The sequence below is a fragment of the Phoenix dactylifera genome, unplaced genomic scaffold (assembly GCF_009389715.1).
Source record: "Phoenix dactylifera cultivar Barhee BC4 unplaced genomic scaffold, palm_55x_up_171113_PBpolish2nd_filt_p 000077F, whole genome shotgun sequence".
Taxonomy (NCBI): Eukaryota; Viridiplantae; Streptophyta; class Magnoliopsida; order Arecales; family Arecaceae; genus Phoenix; species Phoenix dactylifera.
Window position 1 is genome coordinate 1,521,952 of NW_024067676.1, and position 18,987 is coordinate 1,540,938.

At 38.7% G+C, this 18,987-nt stretch overlaps 1 protein-coding gene and 1 pseudogene across 3 annotated transcripts; one reads left to right on the forward strand and one right to left on the reverse strand.

Moving 5' to 3' along the window:
• Positions 1-792: 792 nt before the first annotated feature.
• On the reverse strand, positions 793-7,996 carry LOC103721679 (annotated as a pseudogene).
• Positions 7,997-12,860: 4,864 nt separating this feature from the next.
• On the forward strand, positions 12,861-16,608 carry LOC103721677 (AP-1 complex subunit sigma-1-like). Of its 3 annotated transcripts, XM_026810246.2 has the most exons (9): positions 12,908-13,004; positions 13,590-13,786; positions 13,834-13,900; positions 14,290-14,376; positions 15,292-15,383; positions 15,487-15,595; positions 15,681-15,716; positions 15,806-15,892; positions 16,294-16,608. In XM_026810246.2, the coding sequence occupies exons 3-9, from the start codon at positions 13,883-13,885 to the stop codon at positions 16,363-16,365; spliced, it is 501 nt and encodes a 166-aa protein (XP_026666047.1). In that variant the 5' UTR covers positions 12,908-13,004; positions 13,590-13,786; positions 13,834-13,882; the 3' UTR covers positions 16,366-16,608. The 3 variants fall into 3 exon arrangements, with proteins under 3 accessions (XP_008810201.1, XP_026666047.1, XP_026666046.1); XM_026810245.2 differs by having other exon boundaries at positions 13,590-13,900; XM_008811979.4 differs by lacking the exons at positions 13,590-13,786; positions 13,834-13,900 and having other exon boundaries at positions 12,861-13,004.
• The last annotated feature ends 2,379 nt before the right edge of the window (positions 16,609-18,987 follow it).

The following is an 18,987-nucleotide window of genomic DNA, read 5'->3' on the forward strand; positions in this document are numbered from 1 at the left end:
CAAGGTGAACTTCGATGGTAGTGTGTCGACAAGTGGAAATAGAGGAGGAATCAGTGTTATGATTAGGAATCATAACTCCAAGCTGATTGCTGTTAGAGGACTTCACACTTGTGACATTATAGTTATAGGAGCAAAGCTTAGGACAGCATGGGAGGGTATCACCTTCGTGAAGAATATTCTAGGTATATCCAAAAGTTGGAGAGAGATTGTGGTTCATTTCAAGCTGCTCATGTGTATCGGAAGGTGAACAGAGTGGCAAACTGGATTGTCTCCTTCACTGCCTATCATTTTGGAGAGGTACATGATCTGATGCCCCCCCTCTCTTTCTCGACTCTGATTGTACTCATGCTAAAATGGTGTGAGTAGCCATTGTACAAAAAAAAAAAACAATTCTTTTATGTAAAATCACTATTAGAGTACATGCTTGTAAAAATATATAATATCATTTTACCATGGTCTTTTGAAAATATAAATATGTCATTGTCCCATTGAAATAAATGATGACAAAGAATGGTGGATAGCAAATTGCATGAGCCAAACATAATCATGAATAAAAAAATAACATATACTAAAAAAAACTTTCCTAAGGAAGGATAAATTTTGATCAGCCATTCATTACATGGGGAACCAAAGGATTGTTCATATTTGAAAAATCAATTAAGATTAAAAACAAGAACCCAAATATTTGTAATGGTTAGAAATATATGGTGAAACCTATTCCAACCCAAGTATCAACTAAAAAGATATATGCGACCCTGTAAAAGACAAGCATGCGCCCTAAGAAAAGCCAAGTTCAAGGAAACCCCTTCACCAATAGATTTGAATTTATTTCAAGTAGCAAAATACAATATTTTCCATCAGTAAGCAAATGGATTTCCTAATGTACAACTTGTTAAACATTAATTCCGTAAGGCAACTTGCTGTTCAATTTAGCCTAGCCTAGGTGCAGATCAAATCACCTCAGCGCATGACATCAATATACCATCCTTGTACACTTAACTTGTGGTGATGAATGAGCAATTCATTGCCTTGAATCATCACAAAATTGTTTCCACAAACCATAGGTTTTCACTTTGTGATGCTCCATCATGTAGATCATTTTCTTCCACACTTCTCTGGTATCGAAGCCTCGAGGGCACCAACCCATTCTCATCTTTAAAGAGTGCTCCAGCGCCAGAAATATCTTCATCTCCATTATTTGACCTACTCACTGTCATTATTTGTTGAAAATGAATAGACGATTGCTCGAACTTTCGCAGACGCCAAGTTTCACAATAAATGTTGCAGTGCAACCTTTCCCCACACCTTTGCTCTCAAGCCAGATGTGTCCTCCCATGAGATTTATGAACCTAGATTGCACCAGTGAAAATGTGATACCAAAGTAACAAAATGCTGATGTATATACTGCAGGCATGGAAAATCTATGCTCTCGCAAATTCTTGATCATAACTAGATTCTTAGAGGGCTCTGAAAATTCATGCAAGATGATTCTAGAGAATGAAAGAGTAACATAACACATCAAATTTTTCCTTTAAAAGGAAAAATTAAACACATCAGATCACAATTAAAATAGCTACAAAATGTTGCTGGAATATTTTTTTGATTATACCTCTTGCAAATGGCAAGCCCAAGTCCGCTTCCACTACAACCTTTGTTTGCTCCATTATGAGAGTGTGCAAATTTGGTAAAGAGGTGTGGTAAATCATGGGGACTGATTCCACAACCAGTATCCTTCACCTGCAGCATTTAAGTATTAGCATTTGAAGAAAAGGGATCTAAAGTTTGTCATCTTGAGATGGTTCTAACACAATAATATGCACTTAAAGATGACGTTTTTGTGGAAAAAGAAAATAAATTACTGCATGGATTTGAGGTTGGTCGATTCCTGGCATTAAGATCGGTTGTTGCATCAGTTAAAAAAATAAAAGCAGCTTTATAGAGAACTCTGCTCCTATCGTAGCTAGATATTGTATCCATTTCTTATCAAGACACCCTGGCCTATGTAAAAGCACCAATATATCAGAGCCGCATGATATAAATTAGCCGTGGTTAGGCAAGTTTCAGATGCTAGCAGACCTGCACACGCAAGTAGAAGTGCCCATGGCCAGCAATTGGATGACATTCAGGAGCTCGAGGGTCTCTTAGCGAGTCTGGTTTGGCAACAGAAGTTGTAATTGATATGTGGCCCTCCTTTGTAAACTTGACAGCATTAGCAGCAATATTTAAAATTGTTTGCAAAAGCCGCTTTTCATCACCAATGGCATACAAAGGCAAGTCAGGTGCCAGTGCAACCAATACCAAGAGCTGCTTTACAGCTGCTATCGGTTTGATCAAGTTAACGGCCTACAAATCAAAGCAACAATTTGATCAGGTAAACAGAAAAACTTACAAATGAATATACTGACAAAACCAAAAAAAAAAAATATTACCTCCCTGAAAACAGAATGAAGATTGAAAGTTGCACTCTCCAACTCGAGGCTCCCATCCTCAAGCTTAGAAAGATCTAAAACATCATTGATGAGTGTTGCTAGAAGGTTGCTACTCTTTAATACAGTTTCCACCATCGAGCGCTGCTCTGGAGTTAGCTTGGTTTCCAGAAGCAAGGATGACAGAGCAACAATTGCATGCATTGGAGTCCGCATTTCATGATTCATGACCGCTATAAAATCCTTGCGAGCGCGAATCACCTTTTCCGCCTCCTGACGAGCTAAATCTAGAGCAACATTTTGCTCCATGAGTTGATTGCGTGCCCGCATAGACTCTTCCAAAATGGCAGCATGAGAAAGCGCAACTGCTACCTGAGTTATAACATATGCACTCAAATCAGTGACTGCAAAAGAAGTCAAAGGCTCAAAAAACAATCATGAAAATCAAGAAAAAAGAAAAGCAGAGATGTTAGAGAAGGAATAAGGAAAGTATTTGTAATTTAATAAACACCAACAAATTACCTTCCAGAATAAGGTTGATGCTTTGCCACAATTACAGCTTGCTAATTGCTGAGTTTTTTTTCGAACATTTTTTTTTTAAAAAAATCATTCAATTTATAGTGGATGAAATATCTGAAAGATGGGGGAAAGGCTTATTAATAGCAAAAGAAGTTACCAGAAGAATCCAGTAACTTTATTGATTCAGTAAAACATTTACAAGAACAAGCTTCATAGAAAGTCAATTCACTAGAGTGTTGAGGTGGTCCCGCCTGCTCTACTCACTTCGGATTGCTCGGGGTGCACTCATGCTCGACTAGTGTGAGGTGCCAGTTTATCGGAAAAAAAAAGAAAGTCAATTCACTCACAATTTCAGCTACCTAGGTTTAGTGAAAATACAAGAGTCCACTGCTTTTCACTTTATTTGTTTTGGGTGGGTCTTGGTATCGAGTTTTTGATTATAATAAACTGCTAGCAGTAACTCAATTTTGTATGCCATGCTAGAACAATACCCTTCTTGCTTAAAAGTAAATAAATCTGATAAAAATCTAAGTAAAATTAAACACAAAAAGATGGAGAGAGAACATGATAAGATGATGTGGGGAGAACAAGAAGGGAGAGACAATGGTCTGTCACACATGGCAGCTGTCTCTTCTATTTTTTTTATTATGATTATTCATGTTGTTTGCACAGAAGACAGCCCTTTTATGGGGAAACAACTGGTACAGGGCTTGCATACAACAAACCCAAATGCAGATGTTTGAAGCCCTCAAATATCCTGCATTCCTGCTCAAGTTAGAGCGTATAAATTGTATCGATCAAGTTTGCAATGACACAACCAGAATTTTCCTTCACACATTCTTCAATTAACATATCCACTAATAATTTTTGAACTGGAAATATGGTGCAACTTGTTCACAGTTTTCCTTTGAATGGCATGATAATTTACTTCATTATATGATGATCTTTCACAGAATATTGAAACTGTTTCAGAATATAGTTTCACATGATCTTGCATAGAAAACTTCATTGAAACAAGTTTTTTTTACACATATCTGAGTGACAGCTACATATCAAACTTCATCAACAACAATACATAGTGGCAGATCTTCAGCAATGGAGGGATCCAACCATGAGTCCCTAAGTTTGAAACAATGATGCAGAATGCAGTCAGGCCCCAAACACCTAGTTTTTTTTTAAAATGAGAGAAACAAACCAATTTTGCATTTATAAACCCCTTGGCCCAAAACAATCAAATCAGAACAAGCTCAGATCAGCAATAACATGCACATCACACTAGCTTTATTCGACTCCAGAAATTTTTTCCTCTTCAACACAGATCTAACAAAAGCAGCAGGAACAAAAGATAAAAGGAAACATTGCAAAATGATTTCAGGGCAATTCAGCTACTATCCCCAAAATATAAAGTAAAACCAGTAAAAAAGTATTCAAGAAAAGTGAAGAACATGAGATCATTCCAAGGTATTCCAATATCAACCAGTGACTCAAGGTCTCATACTCATGCATTAAAGTATTGCGTTATGCCAATGCCAATGTAACGAGATATGGGCATGGTACGACAGCAGTACTTCTATGCAGTGTATCAAACTATGCCGGTCTGTACTGATTTAAGGATCGCCAAACCGGTACTAGCAGGCGTACTGGTCGGCCACTAAACCAGTTTGAACCGGTACCACTGGTTCGGTCTCCAAAAGCCAAAAAAAAATTTGGCCTAGCCGGTATGAGCTAGTACCAGCCGGTACATGCCGGTTCGGACCGGTACGAGCCAGTACAATTTTTTAACGCCGGACCAGACCGATTCAATACGGGCTAAACCGGCCAGTATGGGCCGGTTCAACATTCCTTGTACTGATCCATGCAGGGTGTGTGATGGGCCCATGTTGTTTGCCACAAGCTTTGGCATGTGATTGGGAATGTGACCAACATGGCCCAGCCACTTAGCACAGCATGAAATGTAATATTTTCATCCTTTAACCTTTTTGAACCCTTAAAAGCACATAAGTAATGTAAACTTAGCTTACCACCTTTGGAACATATATCTGTAATAAAAGTTATAAAGCCCTTACAGTAGGCAAATGCGTTTTTCTTAGTTGAGGTCTCATTGATGCAAGTGATAAGGAATGTGGAGGGGATCACATGTATTTAGTGCGTGAATTATCTTGAAAAGGTCCTCAGTTAAAGAGTTCAGCAACACCTAGTCAAATGCTGCCACCAGAAAAAGGTCATGCATGTAAACCAAATCCAACCCTATTAAACTCAGATGCATTACCAAACATTTTCCAAAGAACTATTTTGACAATCTAAGCCTAGCCAGAATGGGATTCGATGAACAACGACTAGAGTTGACATCTATTTAGAAAAAAAAAGTGAGATGTGGTGGTAGCACCAAGAACAAAAATTATATGGCAAGCAACAGCTGGAAAGAATTTAAAATCCAGAGTGATCTCCAGAAAGTGTTCCCTAGGATCTTCAATCTGAATGTAACATAGAAAGATTATTGAATGGCATACAATGGAGGGCATGTCCATTCAGATTTTCAGGAGGAAATTGAATGACAAGGAGTTTGCTAAAACTTGCTGCCTAATGCAATTGGATTCTTGCAAGATTGACAATGAACTTGAACATGTGAGATGCTCGAAATAAGAAATCCGTGATCTTTTTCCTACAAGGTTGTACTATAAGCATCTCATTGGCTTATGGGTTTGTTGTCACCAGCCAAATTTGGAAACAAATCCTTTCTGTGGCTTATATTGGAAGTATTCCAACTAGAATGTATCTGAAGTGCATCTCTTCTACGTAACATGGGTTCTCTTAGTAAAAACAGATGAAATTGCTTTACATTTTATGTAGTCAAATGAGTTCGTGAGACCCTTTGGTGCAAGTTCCTTCCAAGGCCAACCTTCAAGTTCTCATAAAATATCTTTCTCCAAGTTCCAGCATTATCAAATAAAGACACTTAAACTTTATTAGGTGCTCATTTCCATACCGAGTAGTAGATTTGACTAAATGCAATTAGAGACTACATGCATTATCGCTTTCATCAAAGTTAACACCATAGCAATTAACCATATTGAGATACTAGTAAAATAACAACTATTTTTTGAAAAAAAAAAGACAAATGATAGTTTATTGGAGAAAATGGAAAACAGGAGTTGATGATAACCTGATCAGCAACCACCTCGACAAGCTCCAGTTCATGGACATGCCACTTTCTTGCACTATCCGATGGGAGTATCAAAACCATTATTGCGTAGCTCTTTGCAGATAGCTCAGGCCAATCATTTATTTGGAAATTTGAAAGATGCAACAGTGGCACTCGGACAGCAACAACTTCTGGTGGCATATATCTTCCTGTGACCCTTGCTAGTGGACACGCATGCAGAATCCTTCTTGCACGATTACTACTGAAAACTTGATTGACAATAGGTAGATTAATAGAGATGACGGATCCAAGAGGTAATTGGTGGTTTAGAGTGAGAGAAAGCTGAAGATTTAAACCATTACGGGATGGCATCCACAGTGCGCAATCTGCCAAATCTAAAGTCTTCCCTAGCTCGACAAGCGTAGTTTCCAATATAGTATGCTTGTCAAGTGTGCTTCTGATTTCATGCGTCAGCATTCGGACATGCCTTCCTGTCTCTTCCTGTGTTCTTATAAGGCCCATCTCCCTATCAAGCTCCTCAGCCTTATGCTTCAGGAAAAGCTCCCTTGTTTTCACACTCAACAGATCAGGAATTATATGCACAAGCATCAACGCAGTTCCACAGGACACAACAGCGGTCGACACTTTTGCCATTGTCATCACCAAAGCAAGTGTTTTCGAATGCATTGTGAAAGTCCATAAATTAATTAAGTGGGTTGCTCCACAAAGAACAATGAAAGCACCAAACTGTATCAACACCCACCGATATGGGAAGAATGAAGACTTCTTCACAAAATAAATGAGCTCGAGAGGTATAGAGAAATAGGCAAGCGCTATAAAGAAGTCCGATATATACTGATACTTCACCAGAAGCTCATCTGCAGGCCATTGAGGCTCAATGCAGTCACAGCCCTCCATCTCCCAGCAGCCGCCACATTCCTTTAAGCGATAAGAAAAAACAATCGTTAGCCAAACATACCACCTATATAGAAATCCAACTTTTGAAATTGGATATTTCACATGGCATTTTTTTTCAATGTAACAAAGACAAGATTTTTCCCAAGCAAGCAGACTCCACAGGAACGCAAACTCCCAAGCAGCAACTTAATTAAGCAAAGTTCTGATACACAAAAATAAAATCTAATACAAATAAAAATCTGTGATAGATGCCAGATAAGTAACTTGCTGAGCATCGATTCCAAAAGTTAATATCATGTGCCATGACTCCATTAAAGGACCACAATGAAAAGAGAGATGAAGGGAAAAACAAAAGAATCTTGCTTTCATCCGCTCCATCGACAGGGCATCCTATAACGAACCCCAGGGAACTATCACATGGAGCATTTACTGCACAACATCATTCCAAAATCCCAAAGACCACGGAAAACTACAACCATTCAAGCCTAAACGCCTGAACTAATATTCAGCGATTCCAAAATGCCCATTCTACCTCTCCAATCCCCTTCAATGACAGGGGTCACAAATCCATTGGTTGGAACCCCTAGACCGCAAAATGTCAATCCAACTGCCCTTCCCCTACACCCCTAGACCGCAGCATCAAATCCAACACCCCAACCCCCAAACACAGAAAACAAAATTCCAACTCAACCCGATCAAAGACAGAAAACGCACCAAATCAAGAACAAGAAACGACAAGAAAACGAGCTCCGGCGAGCTGATTAACGGGTGACTTACAACTGAAACTATGAAAGCGGAGGGCTCCTCGAGATTACGATCGGAGATCGTCGCCTCGCCTTCACACGACTCCTTCTGAGAGCAGCAGGAAAAGAGACTCGACTCGAATAAAGGCCATGCGAGAGAGAGGACAGGAGTAGGAGGCTATTTCTTTTCCCGATTCTCTTTAGTTCACACTTCACGGTCGGATACCGACCGCTTTCCATTTTCAGAACCCGGGGGCGTAGGAGAATATATACGTATGACGCATTTCGCACGAGCGGATGCGGTGGCGTCTACGAGCAAAACGGACGGCGGATCAGGTTTTTTTTTTTTTTTTTTTTTTTGCTAAAGACGGCGGATCAGGTTTTCGCAGAGAAGTTTTTATGGGTTTGTTCGGAGGATAGGTTGACCATGGTCCGGAGAACGACACGAAGTGGAGAACATGCGGCTCCTGTCTGCGTAGTTTAAAATAAAGATCTTTATATCGTAAACAGGAAAAAGATAATTGCGATTCTTTTTAAGATTCTAAGTTTTAAAATCTTAAATTTCATTTTGTAAATAGAGTTAAAAAAGGCTCGCCCGACCGCGGCTAGATTTTGTCCGCCGTTCTTCACGCCGGCTTGCCGGGTTCAATGAATGGAAGGAAGTACGGTTAATAGGGCACCCTACAGTTGAGAACCCAGAACCCGGGGGGATACGTCTACGACTTGCTCTCCTGCTCACGTGGGCTCGCACTCCACCACACACGTGGTATCCAACTGCAACCGCTACGTCATCGCTTACATCATCCATGAATACGTGGAGGGTGTTGAAATGGGTGTGGGAAATTTGGTGCAGTTGGCATGCTCCGTATCTGAGCTAAGTCCACTTGTCCCATAGGCAGCGTTTTGGTGGACCAGCAAGGCCGGATAGATCGAGCTCCAGATGCATGCACTCAACTGCCTCGTGTACTTACCGTAGAGTATGATGATGTGAGATGCTAAGACAAGTGGCCTTTATTATTTGCACAACAAGAATATATTAAATATATCGGGGCCTCCATTTTCCAGCTTTTTGAGAATAAACTTAGATGGCACCACTGATGATAAAAATATGGACATTTAGTAGCCATATTTGTAAGCATGGACCTTGGACCTAGATTTATTGCGGCAGAGGATAGCCATATCTATGGTATCTCTATCCTCCAAGTGGAGCCGAAAGCTACTAAAAAAGCATCATCTACACAAGGTTCATCTTAGGAGCAGACTATATTCATCCCGAAGAAAATTGCCACAGTAATTAGATGGACCAAGAGGTGGTATGAAACGACCAATGAGCATCCGTTGCTGTAAGATATTTACGGCCTGAAGAAGAATTGTATTGCCTTCCGAATCACTTGTATATTGAGAGATGAATATGGTAACGATTTAGCTGCCTTCTATGGTACTCTAGAACAATTACAAAATTATTTTCTTCTTCTAGTGCTACTTTTTATTTTTTTTTAATTTTTTTAAAGATGAGCCCATCCTTAAGCTCTACGACGCATCTGATCTATCAAAAATAATATATATATATATATATATATATATTGAGAATAAAGAAGCAACTTGTCCAATCATGGACCATTGTCGGAAATTGATATGATAGGATGCATGGAAGGAGGTGGAGTCTGGTGACTAGTTCGTTAGTTTGCTGCTATTAATACCAGAACATGTATCCATGGACTTGGAGTTGGTAAAAAAAAAGGGGGCATGTGCCACGAGATGATTGATATAATTTGAGAATTGATATGATAAAGAGGGTTCTTTGATGTTAATTTGGCAAGCCAAGTAATAGTTTGAGGAGCATTTAATGTATACTTAATAACACCCCGAAGCATTATCTATGGATTAGGAAATTAGATGTTTTATTAATTAACTAAGGTTTTTTTTTTTTTTTTAGTATATCGGCGCCTCACATACATCGAGTGCGAGTGCAGCCCATAAAATCAGACAGAAAGAAAAAATACATTGAAGATGGCACCAAGGCATGAGTATCTCAAACAAAGTCTCCAAAGTAGTAAGCCACAAAAGATGTCACTCAGTCCACCACACTGTTAACCTCTCGAAAGATATAGATAATCTGGTGAGAGACGCACTCCTCCAAAAGGCTGTGGATATCGTGTATCAGTCGCAACCCACCTGCCATACGGCCCGACTCTTGGACCCACTCGATCACTGTAGCTGAGTCTTCCTCCAGTATAACACGATCTGCGCTCAACACTCTTCTCGCATAGGAAACACCCTTCCACGCGGCCCTGATCTCGGCGCTGAGCACAGACTGATCGAAAATCCGTCGACCCCCAGTTGCCACAAATTTAGCCTTCTGGTCCCTAATAACAAATCCAACACCATACCATCCATCCTCCTTGATGCTACTGCCGAATTTTACCTTGAGAAAATCAGTGGGGCTCTCAGGAAACGAGCACAGTCCTGAGTGCTACAAGAACAAAGTAAGAGCTCCAGATTTCTCTAGTCAATCCAAGGGACGATGACGCGGTGACTCCTTGGCATTTGATCTCTCCATTATTCAGCTTTATGGAAGGCGGCAGCATCGAAAGAAAGTGACGATTTTTTTCATGGATCACCATGAAAGGAAAGATGCAAACGAAGGATGTCATGGGGAAGAAAGGTTGACGTACCGGAAGGCTGTGTTCTTTGCAACTACCCGAAGGAAACGGCTTATCTCAAGATGAACTACAAACCTACTAGGAGAATTTGGAAGTGGTTCAAACCCTACGTGATAGTTGAAGGTCAAGCTCCCTCCAATGTGGACAGGGGACTGCATGGAGGAGAAGAATTGTTCCTAAAAGCTTAGAGGGGTGGCTGGAATCAACTGGTTCTGGTTGTTTATTGGTTCATTATGAGAGAAAGAAACTGTACCTTCCTCCATAAAAAAAAAAGAAAAATTGACCCCTATTAATAATGAAGAATATATGAGGGTTGCTTAAAGACTAGAAGCATCATTGTACTTCAGGACTTTGTCTTTTTTTTTGGGTGCAAAGAACTTTGTCATTACTAGAGAAGTAATGCTTTGAGTCATCTTCCCTGAGGGGAACTTGTTCATACTTTTTTTTTCTTGGTCTTTGCTCCACTTTTCCTTAAAAAAAAAAAAATCTTGGGAAAATTATTTAGATTAAGTTATCATCACAAGCAGGTTGGATTGCTGACTCCATTTTATTGGCCCACTGATCAAAATTTGTGAACCAATAATAGTGAAGGTCATAATGTGGAATATGCAAATGAACCCCAAAGTTGGGTTGGGACTAACTCAAAACATGAGCTAAAACCAATTTTTTGGTACTCAATGATCTTTGGACTTCATCGCAGCACGCTTACTAGCAATAGGTTAACTTCAAATAAGTCATTTCAATTGGTCAGCTCTACCATGCAGGGCCGGCCTAACTCTTAGACGACTAAGGTGGTCTTCTAAGGCCCCGGCCCAAAGAAGGCTAGCCTCAAAGACAAAACAAAAAGAAAAAAATGTCTCCTTAGTTAGTTCGCTTTAGGCCGGCCCATTGCAGTTTCGGCTTCAAAGACAAAATGGAAAGAAAAAAAAGCTCATCTTAGTTAGTTCACCTTAAGCTTCCAAATGCATTGAGCCGCTCTCCCCTACTATGATATATTTTGAGTTGACGTTTAGGTTCAATTCATCCAAATCCAACTCTCTATGGGTCCGCCCTCTCCTTTGAAACATTAAAATTGTTTTTCTCTCATCATGTCCCTAATTATCTTCTCACATTACAAGTCACAAATGACACATGGCCTATCTGTAGAGTTAGTGCATGGGTTGACTGGATCCAGTTTGATTGGACGAATACGCATACAACTTGCATCAAACTTGGTTGCAAAATATCAATCAGCTCTTTTTAAATATTTTTTAAGAGAAAAAAAAATCTTAATATGATTTCAGGTTGATTCTACTAAAAAAAAGAAAAATCAAGTTGATTCAGGTTTAGGTTGAAAATCTAAAAACATGACAAAGCTCGAAATCAATTGGACTTTAACATGATCCGAAACTTAGGTCAAACTAAAACTCCATATCCTAGTGTAGACTCGCAAATAAAATTCAATAAAAACATAACTTATGCTAACCAGCTTGGTGAACTTGAGTGGTGATTCTCTTGAAATTGAAGAGGTCCAGTTTTCTGATCACGGCGGTCCAGATATTTCATTGATTAAATAGACCAAAAATATGGTATAACGCGACACTACATTGGGCTCATCCAATCATGCCTGCTGGGAGAATGCATCTCTACGGTTCAAACTAGACAGTAAGAAAAATTGTATCCATGCGATGTACACCATATGATCATGCATATTGCCGATCACAACCGCTCATTCATACAGGCCTATTCATCAAATGCTCATCGCTGCTAATCATTTTAGAAATGAGAGGTTGTGACCACGTGGTGTATGTTGTGTATGATATAATTTCTTCGAGGACAATCCAAACTCACTTTTTTTTTTTGGGTACAGTAGTAACTCACACCATACGCGCATGAGTATACCCATAAAAGTCAAAAAAAAAAAAAGTCGTCTGAGGGGAGAGGGAAACTCTCCTAGCAGAACTCTTCTACATGATGTGCAGCAAAGGAGGCAACCCAGTCAGCAGCACTGTTTGCCTTCCGATAGATATGAGTGATCTGAAAAACTATAAGCCCTCCCACAAGCTCACATATGTCCCATAGTAATGGGTGGCTATCAAGACAGTTGTGCCTATCAACGCTCTTCTGAATCCAATCGATCACTATGGCTACGTCGCCTTCAAGATGGATACAATCCACCTCCAAAATTAATCTGGCATAAATAATGCTTTTCCATGCCGCTCTCAACTCTACATCATTGATTGGCTCATCAAAGATATACCGTCCGACAATAATAAATTTGAATTCATGATCTCTGATCACATAACCCACCCCTCCTCTATCTCAGTATCAGTAATGCTGCGACCAACCCGAACTCACTTGCACTCGGGCATTCGGTCAAACATTTGAGAAGCATGTAGGAGTCGGGTTATCGGGTGCATTTTCAGGTTCATGAGCTCATCCTCTCTAGATGGACCGTTAACAGCGACCCGAATCCGATAGTTGTAAAGAGCGCAGAAGCGTGGGTTAAAAACTACCGCCTTGTTTCCGTTCTCTACGACGGGAGCCTCGTCGCTGGATCGAAGTTTTCGGTGAAAGAAGAGCGAGAGAAGCCCGATCGATCCCAGGAAAGATGGTTAGTTATCTTCAGCCGATCTCAAAATATAGTCTTAATCGACTAATCGAGCCATGTGTGTGCTTCTCGGTGAATTTCTGCCCTGATTTGAGATTTAGGGTTCGTGCACTTGTTTTGATGGATTTTACCGCGTATTTAAATCCTTTTAGATCTGAATGGAATGATCTCAACGGATCAGCAGATCTGAGCTGATTCTTGTGATTACGTGAACGTTTATGTGGTCAGTATTCTGCTTGCTTTCTCCTCTCGAGAAATGTAAGTTATGGGCATCATATTGCGATCTTTAGATTATTGAGTTCACATTTAATTCTGTTTACCTTTCTTCTGATTTAGTATTTCAAAACCATATTTTGAAGTTTTTAGTTTTTTTTCTGATGGGTCTTCCTTTTAGATCTTGGAATGTATTGTGATGATTTGTTGTAATGATTAAAGATTCTGCTGAAGAATTTTATAGGTTGTTATTTAATCCGAGTGCTATGCAGCCTTTTGTATATACGTGAATAAGAATTTTTACTGCTACATGATGAATTCTTTTTTTCCCCATCCCTAGCCATATTTATAGTTCTCTCTGTCTATTTTTTTCAGAGCGGTAAAGATAGAACTTTACAAAGGTATAATGGTAGATATTGTGGGTTATTAGGGGCACCAAAGAGGACGAGAATGCCGGAGTAGATTTGTGGGAAGTCTAGGAGAAATGAGGAAGTCGGAGGAAGTTCGGTGGTTGCATTAAGTGGGACTAGAAGATAAGGTGATAGAAAAATCAGGTTGGTAAGATGATGCAGGTCAATATAGCTATCATCATTCAAGTTTTTTCCAATCAAATATGCAGTAGGATATAGAGACAAGCTCCATTCAGGAAGGCTCCATGGAGCAATTGTATGAATTACATAATTAAGGTATCAACCCTTTATCTACCCTCTAGTTATTGGTTGATTCTGCATTTATATGGTTATGTGTCATGGAAGATGAATAAAATGTGTAAGGAAAGAAGAGAGCCATCATTTATAGGAATTCTTTAACTACAGAGGTAACTTTCAGTAACAATGCCTTCATCCCAAACACCAATTCTGCTCCACTACTTTCCTTCTTGCTGGGAGATACTTGCAGTATTCTTCTTATATATGTGCCCGATTTGATCATATGTGTGTGTGAGAGAGAGACAGTGGTTTTACTTCTTATCATTAAGCATGCTTTCTTAGATTTTCTACTTGCTTGGAGACCTTGGCAGCTATTCTTAATTTCTTATATTGCATGTCTAATAACTTTTTTCTTTTACTTTTTCCAGATCCATTTTGTAATTTTACTTAGCCGACAAGGAAAGGTTAGATTGACAAAATGGTACTCGCCATATTCACAAAAGGAAAGAACCAAGGTATGTTGTTCTATAAAATTTTGTAATCCATCATGTTTGATATATTGCTAATTTCTATTTTCCCTAACATATTAACTTATTTTGTTGTTGCTTTCTCGGTTTCAAAAGCTTGTCTTATGTGAACTTTACCATTTAACTCATGGCTTCAAAAAATGGAACTGTTTTCCTTCTGTAATATTGGCGGTAATCAGCTTGCCTTGTGGCTCTGTGTCCTTTGTTATCCTCTCTATGGTTCTGTATCATTTACATGTACCTAGTTTTAAATTTCAATTAACGCTTTTGTTTGTTGGTCACTTGTTTCAAGAAATGCAATTTACAGCTAGTTGAATGGATATTGAAGTTTGTTTTCTACTAACGTGTTTCATATCCAGATGTTTTGACCGATGGGATTGTAATGGAAGAAAAAAGGCTATTTTTTCATCAGATTGGGGTCATCACTTCTATCATGTTCCATGTAGTCTAGGAAATGTAGGCCAACCTAATATGATAAATAAATAATTTTTGTGTTTGGCTGTACTTCATCAATTCAAGATATCAGGTGTCTATGACTGATGCCATGGGGCTTCTTGTTTCTGTCTTGACCAAACCATAAAACTGACACAAAATTGATGGGCTATGACTTGTTTTATGTTCTCTAGTAGATGTTACATTTTTCCTGGTAGTCATCTGTTCCTTTTATTTAATCAGGTACATTTATGTTAACCTTACCATTTGCATTTGTTGCTTCAAAGTTGATATTGAGGTTTTTCTATTTGGGATGCTAATTTATCTGTTATGCAAAGAGGGTATATCTACAATTCTGAAGAGTCAGTAGTATAGATGAAGGATGTTTTGTTGATATCCTGTATCTCTTTCAAGTGTTTATAATATTATTCAATCCATGTGCATCCTAAATGCTTTCATTGTCTCACAAAGGTCATTCGAGAGCTTAGCGGATTGATTCTCACACGAGGCCCAAAGCTCTGCAATTTTGTTGAGTGGAAGGGATACAAGGTTGTATATAGAAGGTAATGTTATGCTGCAGAAATTAATATGAACATGCCACTTTCAAGTGCTGGTTTTTGTGCTGCTTGTTAGGGCTACCAAATAATGCTCTTGTTTCATCTTCAGATATGCCAGCCTCTACTTCTGCATGTGCATTGATGCTGATGACAATGAACTGGAAATTCTTGAAATTATTCATCATTTTGTTGAGATATTGGATCGATACTTTGGCAGTGTGAGTCCACTGTCTTGTAATTATATACTCTTGATTTGTAAACACATTCCTCTATAAAGGTATCATTTTTCTTTACATTTTTCAGGTTTGTGAGCTCGACTTGATCTTCAATTTTCACAAGGTATTGCCATTTATCGCCATTGTATTGGATCAATTTTTCATCTTTGTTTCCTGCTCTAACATCCCTGTCACTTGCCTTCAAACGAGCAGGCATACTATATATTGGATGAGATTCTGATTGCTGGTGAATTTCAAGAGCCAAGCAAGAAGACTGTTGCACGGCTCATAGCAGCACAGGTTTGATTAATTACAATTGTTCTGCTCTTAAATCTCCTTGATGCCAATTGATGTTTTAGCCTGCCATCCAGGGACATTTCAACTGTATTTCTTCTTGACTGTTAATGACAGAGGGCAATTCACTTTCATCAGATAGCAGTTAATGGTCATATAATTGTTAGAAGAAAAAAATAGGTGGAAAAAAAGTAAAATTAAGAAGAAAACATGTGTGTGGATAATATTCCCGAAGTTGTTTAGGAAAAGAATTACTGATTTTGTTTATTTACTTCTCTATTATTGTCAGTTTGATCATCTAGCTTTCTACTAATAACCACCAAGGAGAGGAATAAGAAGACTGTTGCCCTCATAAAGTTCCTTTATAGGAAAAAATGCTGTTTTAATGATTTGAATTTGGTCTTCAGGATTCTTTGGTGGAAACGGCTCAAGAGCAGGCTAGTTCTATTAGCAACATGATTGGGCAGGCTACCAAGTAGAAAATTCCATTATTCTGTATTATTCTGTGATGTGTTTGTTCTTAACCTCATTTTTGTGGGCCACATTTGTGTTGCAGTAAATGTATAATACCTTGTGCTAAGACAATCTTATGGTTTGTTTGAACTGAGAACCTAAGATTCCAATTATATTTTACTCCTCTAATCGGGATTTTTAGCTTAGGTGGATAAGCCTATATGCAAGGATTCAACTTTTATAAGGTGAAGCTTTCTGTTATCTTGTCAGCTGCACTGTGCCTCATTAGTGGTCGTGTAATGGCTCCAGTTTTGTCCTGAGTAAATTGGTTTTGCCAGATCTAGCAACTCTGCGACTTAACTCAGGCTAGTGAAAGAAATATATTCGAAAATGCCAGGTATCTGCTGCAGGTGGCACGCCACTGGCTACTTCAGAAGTTAGACTAATAGCAGACATTAAGCAGCCTGATTGATTGTCTTTGTAGCTATTGATAGAATTATGGCCATTATAAGCTCTTTGCTGTTTGGATTGCAGGATGTTATAATGCATTTACAATTTTCAAGGTAAAAGACTGAAAAACAGTTGCAGGACTTTAATTCGAGATATTTTGCAGCAAGGTGTCTTCATTGCCTTCATTTTCACCATGAGAGAGGAAGCGCTTGCAGAACAAAGTTCATGAGATGGAGAACTAATGCCTCAAAAAAGTTGCAATCATCTTAGAAGAAAAACAAAGATAAGGTATTACCTTTAAATGAGTGGGGGAAAAAAATATATCTTGCAAATAATTGGATAAGCATTCTTACCAGCCATGTTACAATTTATGTTGCTTTTCTTGATTGATGTTGAACAAGTCCTCAGACATCTGAGCTTTATTGTAGCTGTCCAGGCTTCTTGAGTCTTCTCAACCGCTTTCTTGCCCTAGAACCTAGACATACATACGGCAAATCTATCAAAACTGTTATTTTGTATCAGGCCTTTTATAGGGTTTGTACATCACTTTAAGCCAATCATCATGGATCATCGGTTGTTTTCTTTATTTCTTTTTATTTCTTTTTCACATCGGTATGGTTTCGCAACCATTTTCATCTTTTTCAAGCTTGCCAAACAATAATTCCATCATTCTTTTCTACGTAAGCATATAGTGATTATTTATCATAGTTCGTTATAAGTTGAATCTTACCATATAAATCTCTTGGAGCTCGTTTGGTTCGCAGAAAAAGAAGGGGGGAAAGTGTGGTCAACGAAAAAGTAATGAGATGCCTCTTGTTTGGTTGGAATTTTCAAAAGAAAGAGGTGGAAAAGTTGTATTCTTATGGGAATATGATTTTCACGTTTCATAAGAAAGTCTTTTCCATAAAAAAACATGGGAAAGTTACTTTTTCGTGAGCTGAAATTTACTTCTTTTTTATTTTTTTCCAAAAAAGCCCTTCAGCATTAAAAAGGCATTAAAGATCTAATTTTTATTAAGGGTATAATAGGAATTATACATAACTTTTTCAGGAAAGTGGATGGTCAACCAAACATAAGCACTAAATCTGTCACGTTTTCATTGTCAATCAAACATGCCAAAAGTATTTTTTTCAGGCATCCTTTTTCTAAGAATCTGCTTTCCATGAATTATATTTTTAGGAGAGAAAATGCGTCCTGCAAACCAAACAAGCCCTTGGAGTTTTATGGATACTGGCATATTCAATACCTATAGCATCCTACCCTGAGCTAGAATCCAAAACTTGCAGCATAAACATATGCATGATTCTACCAGGGGGATGGAACTGGTGGCATCTGCAATGATAGAAAGCAATGTATTTTCTGCAGCTTCTTTTGGCACCACACTTGTACCATTTCCGTCACAGTAGTGGCTTCTTCTTCCCGAGCCTGAAGGTCTTCATCGTGCCTGTGGAGAGCATGAGAAGACTAAAGATGGCAGAGGAACTCCAAGAGATGGACATCTTCTCTTCGAAGCGAAGTATGGTGAAGCCTTAATAATTGCAAATATAATTCAAATACCTACCTCTCGTGGGCTGTGGATTCCATTTCTGCCATGTTATGTTCTGAAAACACAAAGGAACGCTTTGACTCTCTCAAAATTTCATCAAAAAGTAAGCCAGGGCATATCTACTTTAATGGCTAACAGATGACACTCAGCTGCGGTTTTTTATGAGTGAAGCAAAAAAATGAGCTACGGCAAAACATTTTTTCTGGTCCATCTTCACCATTGTGGGGATGTTTTTATAATTTCAATTTTATTTCATATGTACTGAAATATAACAATCAACCTGTGAATACAAGATATGCGTTGATTACTAGTAACCATAGATCCCGAGTAATTGAAGTTGCATGGAGCCAAAACAGCAATATGAGTTATAGTTGAATGTTGTTGTATTTAAGTGTCCTCTACGGTCCCCGAATGCTTGGAATGAACCTATGATTGGTTTTGCTCGTGTAATTGTCTTTTGAGCTGGGAGTAAGAACAAAAACCAGACAGCGAGAAAAGCACAATTTATCTCAAAACCCCAGTTCTAGATACATTCATCGTTTACTTGGTCTGTCTCTTTTGCTTCAACAATCTATGCCCTTGATCCATATCATTGGAACATGAGTTCACTTAGTTGAACATATGGCTCCTGTACCTGGTTTTCATTCAAGTC

Coding starts and splice junctions, on each gene's coding strand:
- LOC103721677 (XM_026810245.2), top strand. Junction 15,384..15,486: donor TACAAGGTTGTATATAGAAG/GTAATGTTATGC, acceptor TTTCATCTTCAG/ATATGCCAGCCTCTACTTCT. Junction 15,717..15,805: donor TGATCTTCAATTTTCACAAG/GTATTGCCATTT, acceptor TCAAACGAGCAG/GCATACTATATATTGGATGA.